This window comes from Colobus angolensis, unplaced genomic scaffold (genome assembly GCF_000951035.1).
Source record: "Colobus angolensis palliatus isolate OR3802 unplaced genomic scaffold, Cang.pa_1.0 Scaffold189, whole genome shotgun sequence".
Lineage (NCBI taxonomy): Eukaryota > Metazoa > Chordata > Mammalia > Primates > Cercopithecidae > Colobus > Colobus angolensis.
In genome coordinates, this window is record NW_012115032.1 from 4,287,697 (window position 1) to 4,310,086 (window position 22,390).

General features: G+C 34.5%; 1 protein-coding gene across 1 annotated transcript in view; it reads left to right on the top strand.

Moving 5' to 3' along the window:
* The first annotated feature begins 948 nt into the window (after nucleotides 1–948).
* TECRL (trans-2,3-enoyl-CoA reductase-like) overlaps nucleotides 949–22,390 on the top strand; it is a 125,922-nt gene continuing 104,480 nt past the window's right edge. The window contains exon 1 of the mRNA XM_011940295.1: nucleotides 949–1,301. Within this exon, the coding sequence (XP_011795685.1) occupies nucleotides 1,068–1,301 (234 nt within the window). The 5' untranslated portion in view covers nucleotides 949–1,067. The remainder of the gene's footprint in view (nucleotides 1,302–22,390) is intronic.

The following is a 22,390-nucleotide window of genomic DNA, read 5'->3' on the forward strand; positions in this document are numbered from 1 at the left end:
TTAGCCTCAGGTAGATAACAGGTTTCCTCCTCTATATATTTTGTGTCATTTTATTTTTATGTTTTCATTGAAAATTACATTTCAGAATATTTTCCTTTAAAATCAGTTTGAATCAGTGATATTATATTTTGGATTTTTTTTTCAGTTGTTTCTTCATCAGATTTACATATCTCAGAGGACTAGGAGGTTTTCTAAAAGCTCTTTTGCCAGGATATTTTTCAGATTTCATTTTTCATTCTGAGGCTATCTGTATTTTCCATAACATAGGGTTGTGGAAAATGCAGTACTTACTATAGATTTTGTATATCAATTCAATAGATTTTCAAAGATATACAATGTTAAAATAATGCTTACTTCTTTTTCCCCAGGTTACAAAAAGTTTCTCTACAGATTCTAATCTCATAGTTTGCTATCTTTTCAATCTTTATATGAAGTGAAGAATTCATCATTTTATATTGTGTAAGTTATTTTAAGTTAGTTGGGATTATAATTAGTACTGATAAAAATATATTTTTTCAGTTTAGAACGCTTTAAATGCACATGCATATATACCATATTTATATATAAAACATATGTAAACATATATATGCCACTTCTCTTGTCCTTAGATAGCATTTTTTAAATGTTATGTAGTAATGTACTAGGACTTTTAAAAATTTAACTTTAAGAGAGCACTTTGCTAATGTTAAATACATCTCAATGCAAATGTGTGTGTGTGTTTGAAGATTAGCGCATCCAGAACTCAGAGATAATGAAAATGCTCTGTCTATTCTTGCTTTGGAATTTCAGATAAGAGTAGTCATATTACAAAGCAGAGATAAAAGAAGAAAGCAAGAAATAATTCAATTGCTGGTAAAGTAATACTCTACCCAGCAAATCACAATAGCGTGTTATATATAGAAATAAGATCAGTCATTGTTTTCAAGCCTGCTAAATAAAACTGAACTCTTGGAATGGCATACCATTTGACCTTTCGAAGGTTCTCCAGCAGTATTTAACTGGTGCAAAAGGAGCATACTCGCAATCGTCTACTTTTGACATGACAGACCCTCCTGTTAGTTCACACAATGTTCAAAAGGCAGAAGTCCCTCGCTTCAGAACGCAAGAGAGGATTATTATCCCAAAGAGCTACACGGTTCATACTGAAGGATGATATGAGAAATTTTCACTTTTTGTCAAAACTTGTACTCTCAGCAGGCCCTCTAAAACCAACTCCAGCAGTCAAACATTCAAAAACAACTCACTTTGAGATTGAAATACTTGATGCTCAAACAAGGAAACAGATATGTATTCTGGATAAGGTGAGTTTATCTTTTATTTGTTTATTTAAGTGTTTCTTCTCTGCCTCAAATATTATTGATTGCTTGATTAAATTCTAACATGACTGTTCTAAAATACATTTCTGACTTTTACCTTAATTTTGTGGTGAAGAGCATGCATACTTTATGCATTGTTTTAATAGAAGATGTTCAATGCATCTCTCATACTCAATTTAAATTAACTAAGTGGTAGATAATAATGAGGTTCTGTCATTAGTCTGTGAATTTTATGCTGTCATTGACCATTGTCCACAGGTAAAATTACAAATGCTCAACCTATTTTCTTACATGGAAAATGTCTCCAGGTTTTTGTCTTCGTGTACTTCATTGTATATACAAATTATCATAGAGTTTAATTAGTGTACATAGAAAATAGTACGCAAAAGCCACAGTAGTTGTTAGAAATAGCATGTAATATGTCTGAAAAATTTCATCATTTAAGCATTAATTTGAATTGGTTTTATTATTTTTCTTAAAAAGTGACTACCTAACTTTTTGTGAAAGTTTACTTGCTTCAAAAACAATATTTAAGTTCATGAAAATAATGTTTTGAAATTTACTCATCCAAATCCACATTCACAGATTTTGCACTAAGGAAAGAGAAAATATACTCTTCTTAGGTTAGAAAACTAATTATAAATATATGTTTATATTTTATATAAACATATGCATAAATAGTATTCCAAGCACTTTCAATTTTTAATAAATTTGAAAAGAATTATTAATTTAACTTAATATGAGAAAGATGTCTTTGTACAGGTAATAAAATAGAACTTGATCTTGTTTTAAAAAAATGTTGAATACGTTTTTGTTGCTGTGTTCTAAAAATAAAATGCAATCGCGCATTCCATTTTTCCATGTTTATCTAGGTCTTTAGAAGAAAGGAAAAAAGAAACTGTTTAGTCCTTTCCTTAATAATTGCCAAATACACGGTATAAAATTTCTTATTCAGTAATTATAACACTATGAACAGTTTATAAATTGAGTCATATTAACTCTAATTCATAGACGGAAAAGAAAGATTAAGACCTTTTATAAGTGCATACAGGTCGTTAATGGAACTTAAAAGATCTTAAACCATTTCTGTACAGTTCTAAATCATATGCTTTTTCTATAGTTCTACTGAGGCCATATATAAGCGATGACTATATATCACATAAAAGAAAATTTTGATATATTAGTTTCAAGACTTGTATAATTTACTTTTATTTTTGTATCAAAGTGAAGTTTTGGGATTTTTAAATATCATACAAAATATGTAATATTTAAATATCATATTAAGTATTTCATATTTAAATATAATAAGAAAAATAAAAAAGTAAAATTACCCTTCAGAAGTTGCTAATGTTTACAATATTCCATTATGAAAAACACAAATCTTACAAGAAAAACACAGTTAAATCCAAGGACACAGTGCCACAAATGGAATGAAAATCAAATAAGTCAAGGATTTCCAAAGACTACGATTCTAAAATGACACTAGTTATTGTGTCCTTTCTGACATGTGTATAGACCCTGACAGGCAATCCACCTTAAAGTAATGAAAAATTAATGATGTTTAAATGTTCTGTTACTTAATTATACAAACACACACAAACACACACACATGCCAATGAGTTCCTAATTATTTGCCTCATACATTTAAATTTTTTCCTATTGATATTTTATTTGAAGGTAAGACATGGATTTTTATATTTTTAGGTGTTAATTAAATTGTGAAAAAAATTAAACATTTAGAAGAAATGAAATTTTAATATTCATTATTTAGAGAGAAGAATTTTGCAATTTTGCCTGGGAATCTAATGTTCGAACTATGATAGTCCTGACATTTGCATCTCAAGTGGCGTATCTTTGTAGAAACTTAACAGGCTAACTAGAGGATTAACACTGGATTGTTCATAATCCTTTATTGCACAATCAGCCCTATATAATGTGCAATTAGTTGCATTCAAATCTTTGACGTCTGAGTAGAACTGGATCTTGTTGTGTCTTGTTTTAGTTTGTAAATTGATAAACTGTTTCATAATAGTGGTGAGACACTTGAGAGAAAAAAGTTTTCTAGGTTAATTTTTTGTTTTTGCTTAGTGATTTCTAACATTTTGAATTTGTAAACATAAAAAAGACTGATTTATTTTTACATTTTTGTTATTATTCCTGATGTTATTTTTCTTAGACAAATTGACAATTTTATAGTAAGATCATATTAAGTACACTTCATTGTACCTGGCTCTACCCAGTGTACAAAAGACATGTTGCTTATAACTTAGTGCCTGTCTTTCAATACTTACTATGCAGTAAAGTGGTACAAATCACATATCATGTACTTTGGAATTAAGCATATCTGAACTCAATCCCTGTTACATCATTTGTATCTATCAAGGATTAAGAAAGTCACTGAATTGCTGATGCCAAAGACCCTTATTTAGAATATGGGTTAATAAAATCATATCAATAAAGTTAATAAATTTCACTTTGGAAACTTAGAGTAAGGAAAATACATGTAACATGCGTAGAATAGTGCCTTGACCATAATATGGACAAAATTATTATCATCATCTTATTTTTAATAATCATTTTAAGAAAGTAATATACATAAAAATATAAAAATAATAAATTCTGAGCCTTTTGATAACTGGCTAAGAATTTAAATTTGACTTCTTAATAATTACTTATTCTTTGACATGATTTGTTATACTGCTTAGCATAGATATAATATTTTTGAAATATCTTAAATGAGATGTATTATCTTAGTAATATGTATTCTAACAGAAACTTTGTTTTAGGTCTATTACTCAAACTTTAAAATGGACAAAGTATAGACTCACAATATGCATGAGATAAAAATTTTCAGAAAAGTTCTGGGATGAAAGAAAATATATTTATCTTGTTCTTTTACTTAATCACACACACACACACACACACACACACACACACACACACGCCAAACAAACAAAAAAACTTTCTCTTGCCTCTGCTATTTTCTCTAGTTTTGCCCGTTTCTCTCATTACTTTCCTCAGGTATTCATATTGTCAGCTTTCATTTGCCTCTTCTCACTGTATCCTAGTCCCAATTCATTTGGGCACTCGTTTCCATCAGTTCCCAGAATCTGAACTTACTGAGGTCACCAGTGAAGCATGGCAAATACTTTACTAAATGTGGAGGTCTATTCTCACGTCTTATCTTACTGGGTATATCAACAACATTTTCCAATGTTAATCACCTCCTCCTTAACTAGCATTTGTTATTTGAGTTCCAGGAGAATATACATGTTTTTTAACCAACTTCATTGACTTTTTCCTTTCCTTATTGCTGATTCTTCATCTGACTTATTAGGAATGGATTTTCAGGAACTGAGTCATCACACTTCTCCTCCTCTACAATAATTTATTGAGTTTCATAATTAAAAAAAAATCTTCCTAGTGGTCTTATAAATATATATTATAACCTATTATTTTGCTTCAACTGTAAATCTACATATCTATGTATCCATTGAATCTATTGAGCTATCTGGATGTTTACCAGGCATATCAAACTTAATATCTCTAAAACAGACCATTTGGTCTTCTCCCAAACATCTTCCACAGAGCTACTTAAGCCAATAAGTGACGACTACATCCTTCAAATAGCTCAGGCCAAACACTTGGAGAAACCATGACTTGTCTTTTAATCTCATACCCCACATACAATCCATCTTCTTGTCAATAGCTTCAAAATATATCACCCCTTCTACTTCTAGTGCTTCTGAATCTTCCCCCTACTTGTGTCTTTATCACTTTCAATATATCCCCTACATAATAACAAGAACTAGCCTGTTAAATCCTGGCAGATAATATCATTCATTCCTCCAAACTAGTCAATGCTTTTCTTTAGGTCTTAACTGTTAACATTTCCTGGAGGGTTTTCCTGACTACTAAGAGAGCAAAGCTAGCCAGCATTTTTTTATTATGCATCCTTGTTTTATTTCTTAACTAGACTTATTGCCAACTAAACTACTATTTATTTTTCTTTCTTAATTTAGTTCATTATTTGGCCTACCCTTAGTATATAAGCACAAAAATTCAGATTGTTTGTTTTACACACTTGTATCTTCAGTGTTAACAGCAATGTTTAACAAAAAGAAAGTGTTTAACCAGTATGTGTTGAATAAATGCACTCCTGTTCAAGAAGTATGTGAATTTCACATGGCATTCATGTTCAGTAGTGACAGTTTTGAGGTGGAGGAGTATAATATTTGAAAATAAATTTTATTATTTTCTACATCAAATCAAATTATTATTAGAATATTTGTTCATACGTTCACAGAAAAAGACATTCTGTCAAACCATTTTACTAAATGCTTAAATTCTTCCCAGCTTATCGTGAAAACAAATACATGTAATTTAACTTTGTGTCAGTGCATAATTCTGTAATAGACAGTTATGTTCTGATAACAATTTTAGTGTGATTTTCATAAAGCAGATGGGAATATTTATTTAGCTCATTTAGTTAGTTCCCATGAATGACTAAAATAACTAATCATGGATAACAAAATGGAGAGCAGATTTAAAATAATTGTTAAATACCATTTTTCTAGTATTTGTTGGAACATTAAAAATATGAGATTGTAGGAAAAATAAATTTTAAAAATATAACAATGAATCATTTCCAGTTGCTGCCTGCTGTTGTCTCATTTCTTTCTTGTAAAATGTCACAAGCTTATCTACTGATAAGTCAATGACTGATTCAAGAGCATGCAAGAACTCTAAGAGCCTGAGATGAGAAATGGTAAATGTTTCCAATATCATCTCATTCTAATTTCTTCAATCTTTTCTCCAAGTAACCTGACCTCAAGAGCTCTCTTTCTCCTATTGTTTGTTTGTTTGTTTGCTAGTTTGTTTTGATCAAAGCTATCAAAAGCTTTTTAAATCTTTCTTATGAAGAAAATAAAGCATTCAATAACTCCCTAATCCTTCTAATAGTAAAAATAACAATTATCCTCAGAAAACAGTAGAAATAATTATAGGGTAGTAAGAGGGCATACCAATTGTACCTTTGTAACCTTAGAAATTTTGACAATTCTTAATTTTTGACATTTCCATTTTAATACTTTACCTTGTACATGAGACTTAGCATATTTATGCCTTAGTTTGTTCATCTGTAAAATGGGAGTAGTATCTGCCTTAGAATGGCCACATGGCAGTTTTCAGAATTTCATGTACATGCAAATGACAGTGTCTTCTCTTTTTTTTTTTGTCTTTCTCTTCATTTTTCCTTCTCTTTTCCTCCATCTACTCTTCTGCCTCTTCCTCACATTCCTGCCCCTCTTTTCCTCCTCTGCATGCTCCTTCAGTCTTCTTTTTCCTATTTCTTATGATGTTTCATGATATAAGAATTAATCAAAAGCATATGGGAGTTGAATTCAGAAAGACTAGTATATTAACATAAATCTGAGAGTGAGATTTCTTTTTCCTTAGGCATAGTGTGGTATCTCTGACTCTTATTCATTTTTTATGGAACAGGAAGGCTTTCCTGGAGAAGTTATATTTATGTGTGTCCTAGATAGTTTATAAGAAGAATATAACTGGGAGATACGCCTGAGGCTAAAACAATTTACTAAAAGGAAACCTATTTCCTATTATATCAAGATTGAGTGAATAAAGTTAATACTGGAAACACTTGTTTAAAAACATACATAAAGCTTAAATAACATTTCTGTCTATGGAAACTAGCAATGAAGTGGTGACTTTATCAAGAGAGACATGCACATTTGAGAGAGCTATGCCTCCTTTGTTATTCAAATAGTTTAGATTACATGAAGCTTATAATGAAATGTATTTGCTAACCTTAAAATGCTTGAATTTAATGGGAAAGATAGATAATACATTTAAAACAGACTGCAATATAATAAATAGCATACACAAGTTTAACATAAATTATACTGAGAAGTCTGGGGAAATAATTATTTTATGTAGAAGAAATTTAGGTATGAGTGTGAGAGTCAAAGAATTGTTTAACTGAAGATGGCACTTGAAAGTATCTTAAAAAATATGTTGTATAGAACATTAGCCTGGTTGAGGTCAAAAGAGCAACCCAGGAAGAAAATTTAGGATATCCAAGAAAAAAGAGGCAGGAAAGTAGTAAGCCAAGCCTCTTGGGCTGGTGTAATTAAGTACATGGTTTGATACTTCAAAATGGAGCAAACTGAGAATAAAATGGTATAGCTGGGACTGATGAGAGAGGGTCTGATTGCCTTGCTAGGACATTTAGACTATTTTTCTTTGAACAGGGTAATCAATATTTTTAGATCTGACTTTCAGAAATTAAATCTGTCAGCTATGTAGAAGATAAAATGTGTAGCAGAAACCCTGAAGACAGTTCTGTAAAAGGAAGAAGAAATCTTGTGTGAGCTTGCTCAAGACTGCCACATTTGGGAGGCAAGATGGTGTTGGGATCTGCTTAGGCTTTAAGACACTCAGCCACCTCACACACTTATCCAGGTTGTGACATTGAGCAAACTTATGTTTTCCCTTATATTTATTGCATTAGGCCATTCTCACATTGCTATAAAGAAATATCTGAGACTGGGTAATTTATAAAGAAAAGATGTTTAATTGGCTCACAGTTCTGCAGGCTGTACAGGAAGCCTAGTGGCATCTGCTTCTGGGGAGGCCTCAGGAAGCTTCCAGTTGTTGCAGGATGCTAATGGGGAACAGGCACTTCACATGATCAAAACAGGAGAAAAGAGGAAGAAAGAGGAGATGGCACACACTTTTAAACAATTGGATCCTGCAAGAACTCACTCACTATGAAGACAACAGTACCAAGAGAATGGCACTAAACCATTCATGAGAAATCTTCCCCCATGATCCAATCACCTCCTGACCAAGCCCCACCTACAACACTGGGAATTCCATTTCAACATGAAATTTGGGCAGGAACAAATTCCCAAACTATATTTTTCTGCCCTCGGTCTCCCCAAAATCTGATGCCTTTCTCACACTTCAAAGTACTGTCATGCCTTCCCAGTAATCCCCTAAATTTTTAATTCATTTTAGTGTTACTTCAAAAGCCCAAAGTCTGTAGTTTCTCTGAGACACAGCAAGTCTTCTCCACCTATGATCCTGTAAAATCAAAAACAAGTTAGTTACATCCGAGATACAATGGAGGTACAAGCATTGAGTAAACATTCCCATTCCCAAAAGGAGAAACCCACTAAAAGAAAGTGGCTACAGAGTCCAGGCAAGTCCAAAACCTAGTAGAACAACCATTAAATCTTAAAGCTCCAGAATAATCTCCTTTGATGCCATGTCTCACATCCAAGACACACGGGTTTGATAAAGTGAGCTCCCAAAGTCTTTGATAGCTTCACCCCTGTGGCTTTGCAGGGTTCAATTCCTATGGCTGCTCTAACAGGCTGGTGGGTTGGCATTGAGTGCCAGCAACTTTTCCAGGCAAAAAGTACAAGCTGGTGGATATATCTTTCTTGGGATCTGGAGGACAGTAGCCCTCTTCTCACTATGTCATGAGGCAGTGCCCCAGTGAGTACTCTGTGTGGAAACTCCAACTTCACACTCTGCACTGCCCTAGTAGTGGTTCTCCATGATGGTTCCACCCCTGCATCAGGCTCTTGCTTGGACATCCAGGTTTTTTCATATATCTACTGAAATCTAGGCCATGGTTCCCAAGCCTCAACTTTGGCACTTTGTGTACCTGCAGGCTTAAGACCACATGGAAGCTGCCAATGCTTATGGCTTACACCCCCTTAAGCAGCATGCCAAGCTGTACCTAGGTCCCTTTGAGCCAGGGTTGAAGCTCCAGCAGCCAAGAGGCAAAAGCAGTGTCCCGTGTCTAGGCAAGGCAGCAGGGCTCAAAACCTGGCCCAGGAAACCATTCTGTTCTCCTAGGCCTTAGGGTTTATGGTGGGAGGGGCTGCCTCTTAGATCTTTAAGATGGCTTCTAGGACTTTTCCTCATTGTCTTGGCAATCAGCACTTGCCTTCTTTTTAGTTACACAAATTTCTCTAGCAAGTGGTTGCTCAGTAGCCTGCTTGAATTCCTTCTCAAAAACCTCTTTCTTTCTGTGCCACATGGCCAAGCTACTTTTTTTGCAAACATTTTGGCTCTGCTTCGCTTTTAAATATAAGTTCCAATTTCAAGTTATTCCTTTGCTACTGAATCTGAAATTAGGCTATGAGAAGTAGCCAGTGTACATCTTGAACACTTTACTGCTTAAAAATTTCTTCCACAACCAGAGGTGTCCAAGGGAGAGAATACAGTCGTGGGTTCTGAGCTTCTGTTTCTAGTGACAACTTTCTTTCCTCATAAAATTAGCATTTAATAAATGAGCAGTTATTTATGGCAATGTTAAGTAACTTTTATAACTTAGGTTAATGGTCCATGTATGTGATCGATTAAGTATGCAAATATAATTTGGCTAAAATACTTAATTTACAGGGCTTAAAAATATCATGTTTGGCTGGGAGCAGTGGCTTACTCCCGCAATCCCAGCATTTTGGGAGGCCAAGGTGGAGGGATTACCTGAGGCTAGGAGTTCGAGACTAGCCTGGCCAACATGGACCAGCCTGGCCAACCTGTTTCTACAAAAAATAAAAATTAGCCTGGTGTGGAGGAGGGTGACTGTAATACCAGCTACTCCAGAGGTTGAGGCAGGAGAATCGCTTGAACCCAGGAGACGGAGATTGCAGTGAGCTGAAATTGTGCCACTGCACACCAGTCTGGGTGACAGAGTAAGATTCAGTCTCAAAAAAAAAAAAAAAAATTATCATGTTTGTTAATTTGTCGACTTGCAAGATTAGGAAAATATTTACATTTCATGATCTCAATTTTTTTTTTTATCTTTTAAAGAGCTCAATGTTGCCTACTTCACAAAGTTATTTATGATGATAAAATGTTTTTCTGTATATATACAAAGTAATACCTGCTGCACAGTAAATGCTCAATAAATTTTCTCCTCTTATTTCCATTTTACTCTCTTCCACCATGTAATGTAGTATAGTGGTTAAGGACAAATATGGAAACACTCTGTGTTCAAATCTTATCTTTAGCTTGTTAACTGTGTGACCTTGTTAAATAACCTTGTTAATTATTATTAACCCTGTTAATATCCAACTTGGGTCACAGTATTTTCATTTGTAAAACGTAAGTAAAATATATATCTTAAGCCATGGGAATGGTATGTGAACTGGATTTTTAAGTAAAGATAAAATTCTTGGACTAGTACCTATGACTGCCTTTTCTACATTAAAGTCTGTGGAATGAATACATTCTGAAAGCGTATGTCCACTACAACTATCGAAGATTAAGCTTTCTACTATTGTGACACTCTAATAAAATTAACTTTTAAAGAAATCTAGCTGCACAGCAATGAGGAAAATGGTGCTATCATCATGTCTGATAGTTGCCTCTTCTATGCCATAAGGAGCAGAGGCTAAGTTACCTGCCATACTGCAGTGGAGAGGAAATTTTTATTACTATCTACAATGATGATTTTATAGTCACTGTACATAGCAGGTCATGTTGGTAATGAAAGTGACATTATAATTCACATAACAAAATAGCTGATAGCATATTTTTAACATTAGATGAGCTGACCATTTTTATTTATCTTATTTTGCCCAAGAAATGAATGTCTTGGTTAAGGATGGAGAGAACATATTTTGTTTGAAGAAGGAAAAATTAAATTACATTTCTTATCATATTTTCCTACTCCAAAAAGTCTGAATTTTCCAACAGCATTATATATATGTATATTTAGATATATACATAATGCTTAAAATATATATGTAATATTATATTTTTATCTAGCTAGCTCTTCAAGAAAGAAAAATAATATGCATGATGGATTCTTATATAAGATTCAGAGAAAATATTGTAATCATAACTGGGACTCTGATCTTCTTGAACACTCCAGATAATAATTTTTTTTTGAATTTTAACAATTCTTCCTTGAGTCCATAATTTCTAAACACAATCATATATGATGCATTAACAATAAATATATTAGATTTGTTATATTAATATTTATTTTCTGTAAGATAGTATCCCTACTCAATACAGAAGCAGAAATGGGAAAGCTATGAACTCTAAGTCTGATAAAATACATTTTAAGAAACTAAAATATCCTCATACTGTTTTCAATTTTAATGTCCTTAGAAGGGCAATATAATCAAAGCAACGTAATTCCTCTTAAAAGTAGGAATTTGTAAAATTATTATATTTTGAAAGTAACTTTTCCATTTTAACATCTCTTTGATTGCAAGGTTGTGATGGATAAGGCATTATTTATCTTTCCATACACATGCAAGGAATTCATGTTCCACCTTATGCAGTCAAAATCACATTTGGATTTGGAATCACCTCTATCCCTTTGGAGTTAGGTATGACACATGATGTGCTTTTACAAATAAGAAAATGTAAAACTAAGTGATCCATGTCCTTTTTTTGCCAAAGATTTCAGTCAGGGTAAATTTGGGATATTTTCCCCCTCTAATTTAAATGCCAAAACTCTTCTAGGTAATAGGTTTACTATCAATTTTATCACAGATTTTGGTAACAGAAAAAGACTGAACTATTGGTAGAAATGTAGCGTCATCAACCAATCACTATTGTTTCCAGACTCTGGGATTCCGGGTTTGTTAGTCAAGCACAAACGACACTATAGCACCACCTCATTCCTAGCACCAAGTTATGTACTAAGCAGGATAGCAGAGTAACTAGTATATAACTTGGTGCTAGGAATGAGGTGGTGCTGTAGGACATATTTAAATGATGTAGAGATGGCTTACTGGTTTATTGTTGAGTAGTGAGAAAAACATCAGAAGCTGGAAAGATGAAAATCCAGGTCATGCTGTGGTATTTTGTAAAGTGTTGTGTACAGTAACTTATAAAGTACAGCACAGACCTGATGAAATTGCTGATCTAGAAAAAAAATTGTTAATACCACCTGTGGTATCCAATATAAATTGGATGCTTATGGCAATGCATTTCAGGAGAGAAGAGTTTATTTATATAAAAGCTTGTGAATGTGACAGACAATAAATATAAAAGCAGAGTTTAAGTCTTAAAGTCAAAATATCTATCAGCCTCGACTAAAAAAGAAAATTACTTTATAAGCTTTAAAATCATTGCTTTCTTCCCAAATGCTTGGAGGTAGGAAATGGGCTCTAGGAAAGCTGATAATGTCTTTTAGTTCATAGGTTGCTACGTTAAATAGGCATATCTTATATCATTCACAGAGTCCAGTGTTTGAGCTCAATGTCATGATTAGAAAGAGTTTGGCATTTCTTGAGGATATGGTGTGTGTATTTTGAAAATGTAAAGGAGATTGGACTAAATAGTTGATGATCAGAAGTGTAGACTCAAATATTACTATTTTTATTATGGTTTTTAACTGGTTCTCACACAGGAACATGGTAGAATTTAATTCACTTACCTCCTGAAGTAACATTTTTTTTTTTTTTCTTTTTTATGCGACGGAGTCTCGCTCTGTCGCCTGGGCTGGAGTGCAGTGGCCGGATCTCGGCTCACTGCAAGCTCTGCCTCCCGGGTTCACGCCATTCTCCTGCCTCAGCCTCCCGAGTAGCTGGGACTACAGGCGCCCGCCACCTCGCCCCGCTAGTTTTTTGTATTTTTTTTTAGTAGAGACAGGGTTTCACCGGGTTAGCCAGGATGGTCTCGATTTCCTGACCTCGTGATCTGCCCGTCTCGGCCTCCCAAAGTGCTGGGATGAAGTAACATGTTTTGTGCTGATGAAATATGGGTGAAAGGCTTACATTTATTACCAGACCAAAGCTGGAAGAACCTAACCTAATTTAATTACCCTTTCTTTTAGCCTTTGCCTTAGAAGCAGTCAATGTTGCAGATGACTTCTGCTTTGTCAGTATAGATTCTAAAGTGAGGAGAATGCAGGTTAGATACACTAGTCAATCTGTGATGTATAAGTAGTATGTGTAGAAAATAAGCATGGGCTATTTTAAGCCACTGAGTTTTGCAACACAACCTAGACTATTCTAGCAGGTGTATTCAATTAAATTTGAATTAAAGACAGCTTTTATAATTTTGTCAGTTTATTATTAAAAATCCTTCAATCATTAGAAGAACCTATAACAAAGAGAAAGACTGTGAGAGCAGTTTTCTTTATCATTGTAACATATTTCTTCTTAAATTATTGGTTGTATATCAATGTCACATCTTTCATTTAAAAATGGGAGGCCTGTTTATAAAGTGTTTTATTGTTCACATAAGACCATTCAATAAATTGGTTATATTAATTAATCTATCCAGTCTATGTTAATGTCTTCAATGAATGTACCTACTATATAGTAGAATCTCCAGTCAATAATATTGAGAATAAAGACAGCAGAAATGAGCTTATCTTAAATATATAAAGTTGTATCGAAAGAATGATGAGGTTTCTTAGATAATTAAGTTGAATTATCACAGTTGATGTAAAGATTCTGGCCTAAAAACTGTTTGAGTGTTGATATTATTAATGGGGTAGACACAGTTTTTTGCCTAATACGTATAACACTCAGTTCTGGCCATTTAACTTTGAAATTACTCCGAGACAATCATTCAGACTTGTTAAACATCCAGTTGTATGCGTTAGTTTTCAGTTGTGAAAACAAGTTGGTGCTGGTAATATACATTTGAGAATATGAAAATATAGGCATTCATAGTAATGGGAATGAGTGAGATCAACTTCCTTGATAAAACCTAAGCTATTTTTACATAGGATCATCAAAGCAATTCAATTATGTTTTCAACCTTCATGGTTCATTTAATCAACAAACTTTTTTTAGAATTTCAGACATGTGAAATGATAAATTTTTCATTGTTCTCTATAATGTCAGATACTCAGAATTTGTTTATATGTTGAGGATAAATTCTTCCAAGAGCATGCAATCCACATAGTTAAATTTAAAAAGCAATGCAATCATTTTTAGTGGCTGGCAATATGTAGTAGCATTTATGAGGACAGTGAGCCAATGATGCAGAAATAATTGTAGCCTGTATCTCTGTGGTTTGATGTCAAACAATTCATTAGTGGTATGAACTTTCTAAAATTGATTTTCCTCCCTAATCATTTTTGCTTGAAACGCATTTCATATTTGCCACATTTTAAAATCTGTAACATAAATCTTTAAGTAGGAAAAATAAATATATGACCATCACTTCAAAATTTGAAGTGCCCTAAAATTTTGAAATCAATTTTAAATCTGTTATCTCTCAGGGATACAGGATATGCTGTTCCTTTAAGTCAATAGACTCAATCTAGTTATCTTTAAAAAAAAAACACCACTTTGACCATCTAAACGATATACAATTAATAAGAGGACTGCTCAGTTTAAAATAAGCAATGATTCCAAATAATCAATAATGTGCAATAACAGAAGTTATTCTCTCTCTCATATGACATGTCCAAAGTGGATGAACTGTAGCTTTCCTCAAAGACCTATTTACTATGGAACAGATTAAATTAAACAGCTTTTGTCTTTATTATTGTCAGTTTCCAAGTAGAATGAACAGAAACGTGGTGAACTCATAATGGCTCTTAAAACTTCTGCTTAGATGCTAAACTTGCAACTTCCTCTTAACATTTCACAGGCCAATCAAGTTACATGATCATGCTCCACTTTGACATGCTGAAAATACAAAATATTCCCTCTGAGAGAAACGCCCAGAGAGGGACCACAGCGATTTGAACATTTATAACCTTGTAACGTTAAACAAAGCCTCTTTGCATCAAAAATATTTACTCCAAAATTCATGTGCTAAAGTTCATTCACTTTAATTATGTTAGGAGCCTCAATTTTTCATGCAAAGTTTATTAACCTGTTTGTTCAGTTGCAATAATTGTAGTTGCCTGGCTTCTAAGCCAGATAGGTGAGACCTGTAACAGGCAAATACAAGGATAAATCTAAAAAAATAACAACCAGCAGGTTTGAGAACATATACTCATAAAATAGAAGTCAGTAGCTCCCAGATATATGAAAATTTATAATGCTTTGTAAAGCACAGCTTAATATGGACATACTTCTGTTTATATTCCATTGGCCGAAGCAAACCAACAAGCTAAGTCCAATGTCCACCAGCCTCCCTTTCTAATAAAGAGGAAGAATAGAATAAATATTTGCTAAAATAACCTAATTTGTCACCAATTTTCAGTTTCCAAGAACAATTTAAATTATCTTTCATTTTTGAATAGGCATGTATTTATTTTAAAAGTTGAATCAATAATTAATAACCTATCAAAACAGTAGCACCAGGACCAGATGGATTAATTGGTGAATTCTACCACATATTTAAGGGAGAAATTGCACCCATTCTCTACAATCATTTTTTGCAATATTTCCTAACTCACTCTATAATGGCAACATTACCCTGATACCAAAAACAGAGGGCTATTAAGAAAAGGGAATCACAGAGCAACATCCCTCAAAAATATAGATATAACAATTCTCAACAAAATATTAGCATATGAATTTAACATTCTACAAAAAGAAGTATTCTTTGCAACCAAGTGGGATTTATCCCACTTGTGCAAGACTAGCCCAACATTTAAAAAACAATTAATGTGGTTCATCACATCACCAGGATAAAGAAAATCACACAATTTTATCAATAGACACAGAGAAATTACTTGACAAAATCCAACACTCATCCATAATAAAAGTCTCAATAAAGTAGGAATAGAGGGGGAACTTCCTCAATTTAATAATATCTCCAAAAGACCTACAGGTCACATCATTTTTAACGGTGAAAAATCCAAAATTTTCCCAGCAAGATCAGAAAGAAGGAAAGGATGTTTAGTCTCACCACTGCTGTGTGGCATCTTACTGGAAGTTCTAGCTAACGTGAAAAAAGGGAAATAAAGAGTTTACAGATTGGCAAGGAAAAATTAAAAGTCTTTGCCAATGGCATGTTTGTCTGAGTAGAATATCTGAAATAATTGGCCCGGAAAAACCCAAGCAAACAAACAGTGAAACGAAACAAAAATAACCCTGAATTATGATGCATTTTACAGCAAGGTTTCAGGATACAAAGTTAATATATGAAAGTCAATCACATTACTAAATTGTATATCCTAGTAATGAATAAGAACAATTCAAAATTATATATAAAATAATCATGTGTAATTGTTATTTATACATAATTTTTCATATTATTTATATTTATTTATTTGTATTGATGTAATTCACATTACTAATTAAAATTAAAATACTTAGGTATAAGTCTAACAAAACGTTTAAATAATCAATATGAGAAAAATTAAAATACTCTGGATGTGAAAGAAACTGAAGAACTAAATATATGGAGAGACATTTTATGTTTGTGCATAGGAAGACTCAGTATTTTCAAGATGCCAATTCTTTCCAAATAGATGTACAGATGTAACGCAATCCCAACTAAAATCCCAGCAAGTTATTTTGTGCGTATTAACAAACTGTTTCTAAAGTATATATGCAGAGGCAAAAGATCCAGCATAGCTAAAACAACATTGACGGAAAAGAACCAGGTTGAAGAATTGACGTTACATTACTTCAAGGATTCCTCTATAGCTACAGTAAGCAACACAATGTGATATTAGTGAAAGAAAAAACAAATATATCAATGATACAGAATAGAAAGCCCACAAATAAACCTATCTAAATACAGTCAACTGATCTTTGACAAAGGAACAAAGGCAACATAATGTAGAAAATACAGTCTTTCCATCAAATAGTGCTGGAACAACTAGACATCCACATGAAAAAAAAAAAGTATTTAGACACATCTTACACATTTCACATAAATTAACCCAAAATGAATATCAGACCTAAATGTAAAACACAAACTTATAAAACTGTTATGGTATAATAACAAAATCTTCATGAACTTGGCATTGGCAAAGACCTTTTAGAGATGATGTCAAAGGTATCATCCATGAAAAAAAGTTAAGATGGAATTCATTAAGATAAGATTAAAATTTCTACTCTTTGAAAATCAGTACCAAATCAGTGCCAAGAAAATAAAAAGACTAGAAACAAACTGGAAAAAATATTTGCAAATGTCATATATATAATAAAAGACATATATATAATATAGAAAGAACTCTTAAAATTTATCATACTTGTGCAAGACTAGTCCAACATTTAAAAAGCAACTAATGTGGCTCATCACATCACCAAGATAAAGTAAAAAAAAAAAAATATAGTTTTATCACTAGATACAGAAAAATTAAAAACCAAATAACCCATTTACAAAATGGACCAAAGAACTTAACAGACACTTCACTAGAAAAGATACACAAATGGTAAATAAATATACAAAAGGATACTCTACATTATATGTCATCAAGAAAATGATAATGTGATATTACTGTGAACCTTCTAGAATGGCCAAAATCCAGAACACTGACATCATATGCTGGGAAGATGTGGAAAAAGAGGAACTCTCATTAATTGCTTTTAGGAATGCAAAATGGTAAAATCATTTGGAAGGCAATTTGATGGTTTCTCACGAAACGAAATATATTCTTACCATACAGTACAACAGTCATCCTACTTGATGAGCTGAAAACTTATGTCCACACATAAATCTGCATAAAGATGTTTATGGCAGCTGCATCCACAATTGCCAATACTTGCAAACAACCAAGATGTCTTTCAGTAGGTGAACGGATAAACTGTTACTCAGAGACAGTGGAAAGTTATTCAGCATTAAAGAGAAATAAGCTATTAACCCATGAAAAGACATTGAAGGAGTTTAAATGTGCATTACTAAGTGAAAAAACTCAATCTGAAAAGGCTGCATACTATGATTTCAACCATATGACTTTCTGGAAAGGCAAAACAATGATGACAGCTAAAAGGTTAGTGGTTGCCAGTGGGGATGGGGTGTGAAGCACAGAGGATTTTTAGTGCAGTGAAAACACTGTGAATAATACTATAATGGTAGATATATGTCATTGTAAATTTGTCCAAACTTACAGAATGTACAACACCATGAGTGAACCCCGTTGTAAACTGTGGACTTTGGGGATTTTGATGTGTCATTGTAGGTTTATCAGTTGTAACAAATGTACCATACTGGTGACAGATGTTGATAATAGGGGTTGCTATGCATGTATGAAGGTAAAGAGTACCTTAAAATCTCTGTTCCTTCTCTTCAACATTGCTGTGAACCTAAAACTGCTCTAAAATAAAGCCTATTATAAAATAACGCAAAACAAAACAAATTGATTTTAATAATTTGAGTCTGAGTAACAGGTTTACATTTTGGCTTGAAATAGTAATTCTTAATTAAATATAAACTTTGTAAAACAGCATAAGTATTACTATCTATCATAAATATAGAGCTTAAAAGACAATGAAGGATAAATCCTCTAATAATCAAAAGAAAAATTACACAGGAAAAACTACATATCCAAAAATCACTTCGCATACTTTGTCTTCTATGCTTACACATATATATGCATACAGTTGACTTATGAACACCATCGGTTTGAAATGCATGGGTCTACTTATAAATGGATTGTCTTTCACCTCTATCACCCCTGAGACAGCAATCAAACCCTTGCCTTCCTCCTCCTCCTCAGCCTACTTGGTATGAAGACGATGAGGATAAAGACCTTCATGAATTTCCATTTCTACTTAATGAACAGTAAATATGTTTTCTCTTCCTTATAATTTTCTTAATAATATTGTTTTTTTCTCTAGCTTACTTTATTTTGAGAATACCATATATAATACATATTATATGCATTGTAATAGTTAATAATGCTATAATTATATAGATGTAATATGTGCTAATTGATTCTACATTATTGATAAGGCTCCCAGTCAAGAGTAAGCAATTAGTAATCAAGTTTTTGGGGAATCAAAAGTTATATGTGGGCTTCAGGATGGCTGACTAGAGGCTCCTGACATTTGCCTTCTACACAAGGAAGGATTGAATCACAAAGCAGATAGGTGATCACAGGTTGAATAGGGCATCTAGGAGAGAACATTGAAATTGAGCAGGAAAGTGGCATGAAAGCTCTGAATCATGAAAGGTGAAGGAAGTAAAGCAAGAAGCCCAGCCAACTGTGGGGAAAAGGTAAGCCAGAGATTCCCAATGGTCCACCTTTTCACCATGGGCTCCTTTAATCTTAGCCCTGGGATAGCCCCTCAGCCCTCACGGGCCCCAAGAGTAGTATAAGGAGCTGCCTGGAGTCAACACGATGACATTATTCCAGAGAGGGAGTTCATACTGGATTCCACACATCTCTTAAGACTCAAATTAACTGCTGCACAGTTCCATTTTGAGAGCTCAGTTCCCAATAAATTGTATCCTGCCTTGGGGCCCAACAACCCCTGCATCTCCACATTCCTAGAGCCCCACTGACATCCCCTCACATCCACCTAGAAAGCTATGGCAACATGACACCAGATGGACACAGCAGCTCAGATGTTCTTCAGCACACAGCCTATGCAGTGTCGTGTATCCCAGGAAACAGGAGAGTGGTGTAGTGCATGAAGGAGACTGCTGTCAGGACAAAGAGAGTTAAAGTACACACTCCCACAAGCCTGAGAGCTGCCTGTTTGTAGACACTGCAACACTGTAACATTCACCTCCCTAGCAACAGGCTGCTGCTAACCTGCATGCTTCAGGGTATCTGGGGACTGGCAAAATTGGACACTGTCCTGGGGCTTGAAGACAGGCCTGCCTCACACACTAACACTACTCTACAGCTGGTCAAACATGCTGTTCAGGAGCTTAGGGATCAATCCACCTGGTCTGCCACAGCTAGTAAGCATATGTATCATCAGGGGTCTAAGGACAGGCCCACCTGGTCACCAGAGCCACCAGCCTCTATGAGGATTGTGCAGGAACTGGAGGATTGACCCACCCATCTGTCTGTCCCTGGAACCCACATATAGCATCCAGGAAAACCTGACAGCAGATCCACCCCACCCACAGCCATTTACTGTGTGCATTATCCATGGGCCTGGGAACTGGTCTGCACTGCCCACCACTACCACTGCTGGATGTGAGCATACCATTTGGAGACCTGTTCCACCCACCATAGCCTATGACTGCAGATAACATTGGGGAGAACTGAGGATAGGCCCACCCAACCTGGAACCACCTTTTCCAGTGTCTGTGCACATTATCCGGGGGCCTGAAGCCACAAGCACTCATGCATAACTTCCAGGAGCCTGGGGATGGCCCATTCATGCTGTCAGGGTCCCATACAATGTCCAGGGGTATGGAGATAAACCAGCCACAACGTGTACCCTTGCACACCGTCAGAGGGCCTGAGAACAGGTCCATACAAACTGTTACTGCCCCTACCAATGTTTGCATGCATCATTTAAGGGCGTAAGGATTGACTCCTCCACCCACTACCACCAGTACTTATAAATGCATTCTAGGGTGCCTGAAAATGAGCCCTTAGCCTGCTGATGACTGCACATATTGTCTAGGGCTCTGAGGATTCACCTGTTCCATCTGTCTCCATCAGTGCCTGCATGTGCCTCTTGAAAGCCTGAGGATGGCCCCTCCCAGCCTGCCACCACCACAGTTAACAACACTCATTTGCATATGCCAGTTTGAGGCCTCAGGACTGGCCCATTCATCCAGTTGCCACCACTGCTGACACCTGTGCATGCTACCAGAGGTCTTAAGGGTTGGCCCACAGACAGGGCTGGCATGACCACCACAAAGCAAGAGGCCTGAGTACCCACCTGCCTATCCAGGTAAATATTGTCATTGTAAGCACATGAGAAGTCACCAAGAGGCCCAAGAATCATCCCACCTGGAACACTAGTGCCTGCATACACTGCCTGGACACCCAATGACTGGCACACATGGCCTGCTGCTGACACCACTGGTGTATAAGGATGACCCACCTAATGTTCTAATTTCCAGTAAAATCTTACCACAGCCTTCACCTACAAGTACAGCCTAAGCCTCTGAGTACCACACAGACAATACTGCTGATGATTACGAAGTAAATCATACAGGGACTACAATACTGCACACACAAGAATCAAAGACTAAGTGCCCTGCCCAACCAACACTATAGGGACATCTACAGGATAATTTTTTTTCCTTGAAAGCCAATCCATAAAATTAGAAGAAGCAACTGTTACATCAGATCTGCAGATATCAGCATATTGAGGCAAGAAACAAGATAAAACGAGAAATCACGATAAGAAATGTAATAATTCTCTGGCAACAGATCTCAATGAAAAGAAATATATGAAATCCCTAAAAATAAATTCAAAATAATATTAAAGAAACTTAATGAGATATAAAAGAGCACAAACAATACAAATAAATTAGAAAATCATTTGTAATCTAATGAGAGACTTAACAAAAAGATAGATATAATAAAAAAGATTTAAACTGTACTTCAGAAACTGAAGAAGTCAATTAATTAAAGAAAAACACAAAGGAAAGCTTCCACAATAGACCAGATCAAGCAAAAGAAAGAATTTCTAAACTTGAAGACATGTCTTTTGAAATAGCCCAGACAGACCTAAAGAAAAGAATAAAAAAGAATGAAGACAGCCTGCCTGACATATGCGGCATCATAAAGCAATCAAATATTTAAAGTTTGAGTGTTCCAGAAGAGAGACAAACAAAAGCATAGAAACTCCACCTAAGGAAATAATAGCTGAAAATATCCCATCTTGCAAGATGTAGCCATCCAGAAACAGGAGCTTAAAGATGCCCAAATATATCCAACCAAAAATATATTATGTAAGACCTGTTGTAATCACACTGTCAAAAATTAAAGATAAAGAGAGAACACTAAAAAAGAAAAAGAAAAAAAAAAAGCCAGAGAAAAGCATCAAGTCACGTATAAAGGAATCTTCATCAAACAAACAGCTAAGTTCTCAGCAGAAACTGTTAAGGACAGGAGAGAAAAGGATAACATATTAAAAGTACTGACAATCTAAATATACAATCATGTCATCTGCAAACAGGGACAATTTGACTTCTTCTTTTCCTAACTGGATACCCTTGATTTCTTTCTCTTGCCTGATTGCCCTAGTCAGAACTTCCAACACTATGTAGAATAGGAGTGGTGAGAGAGGGCA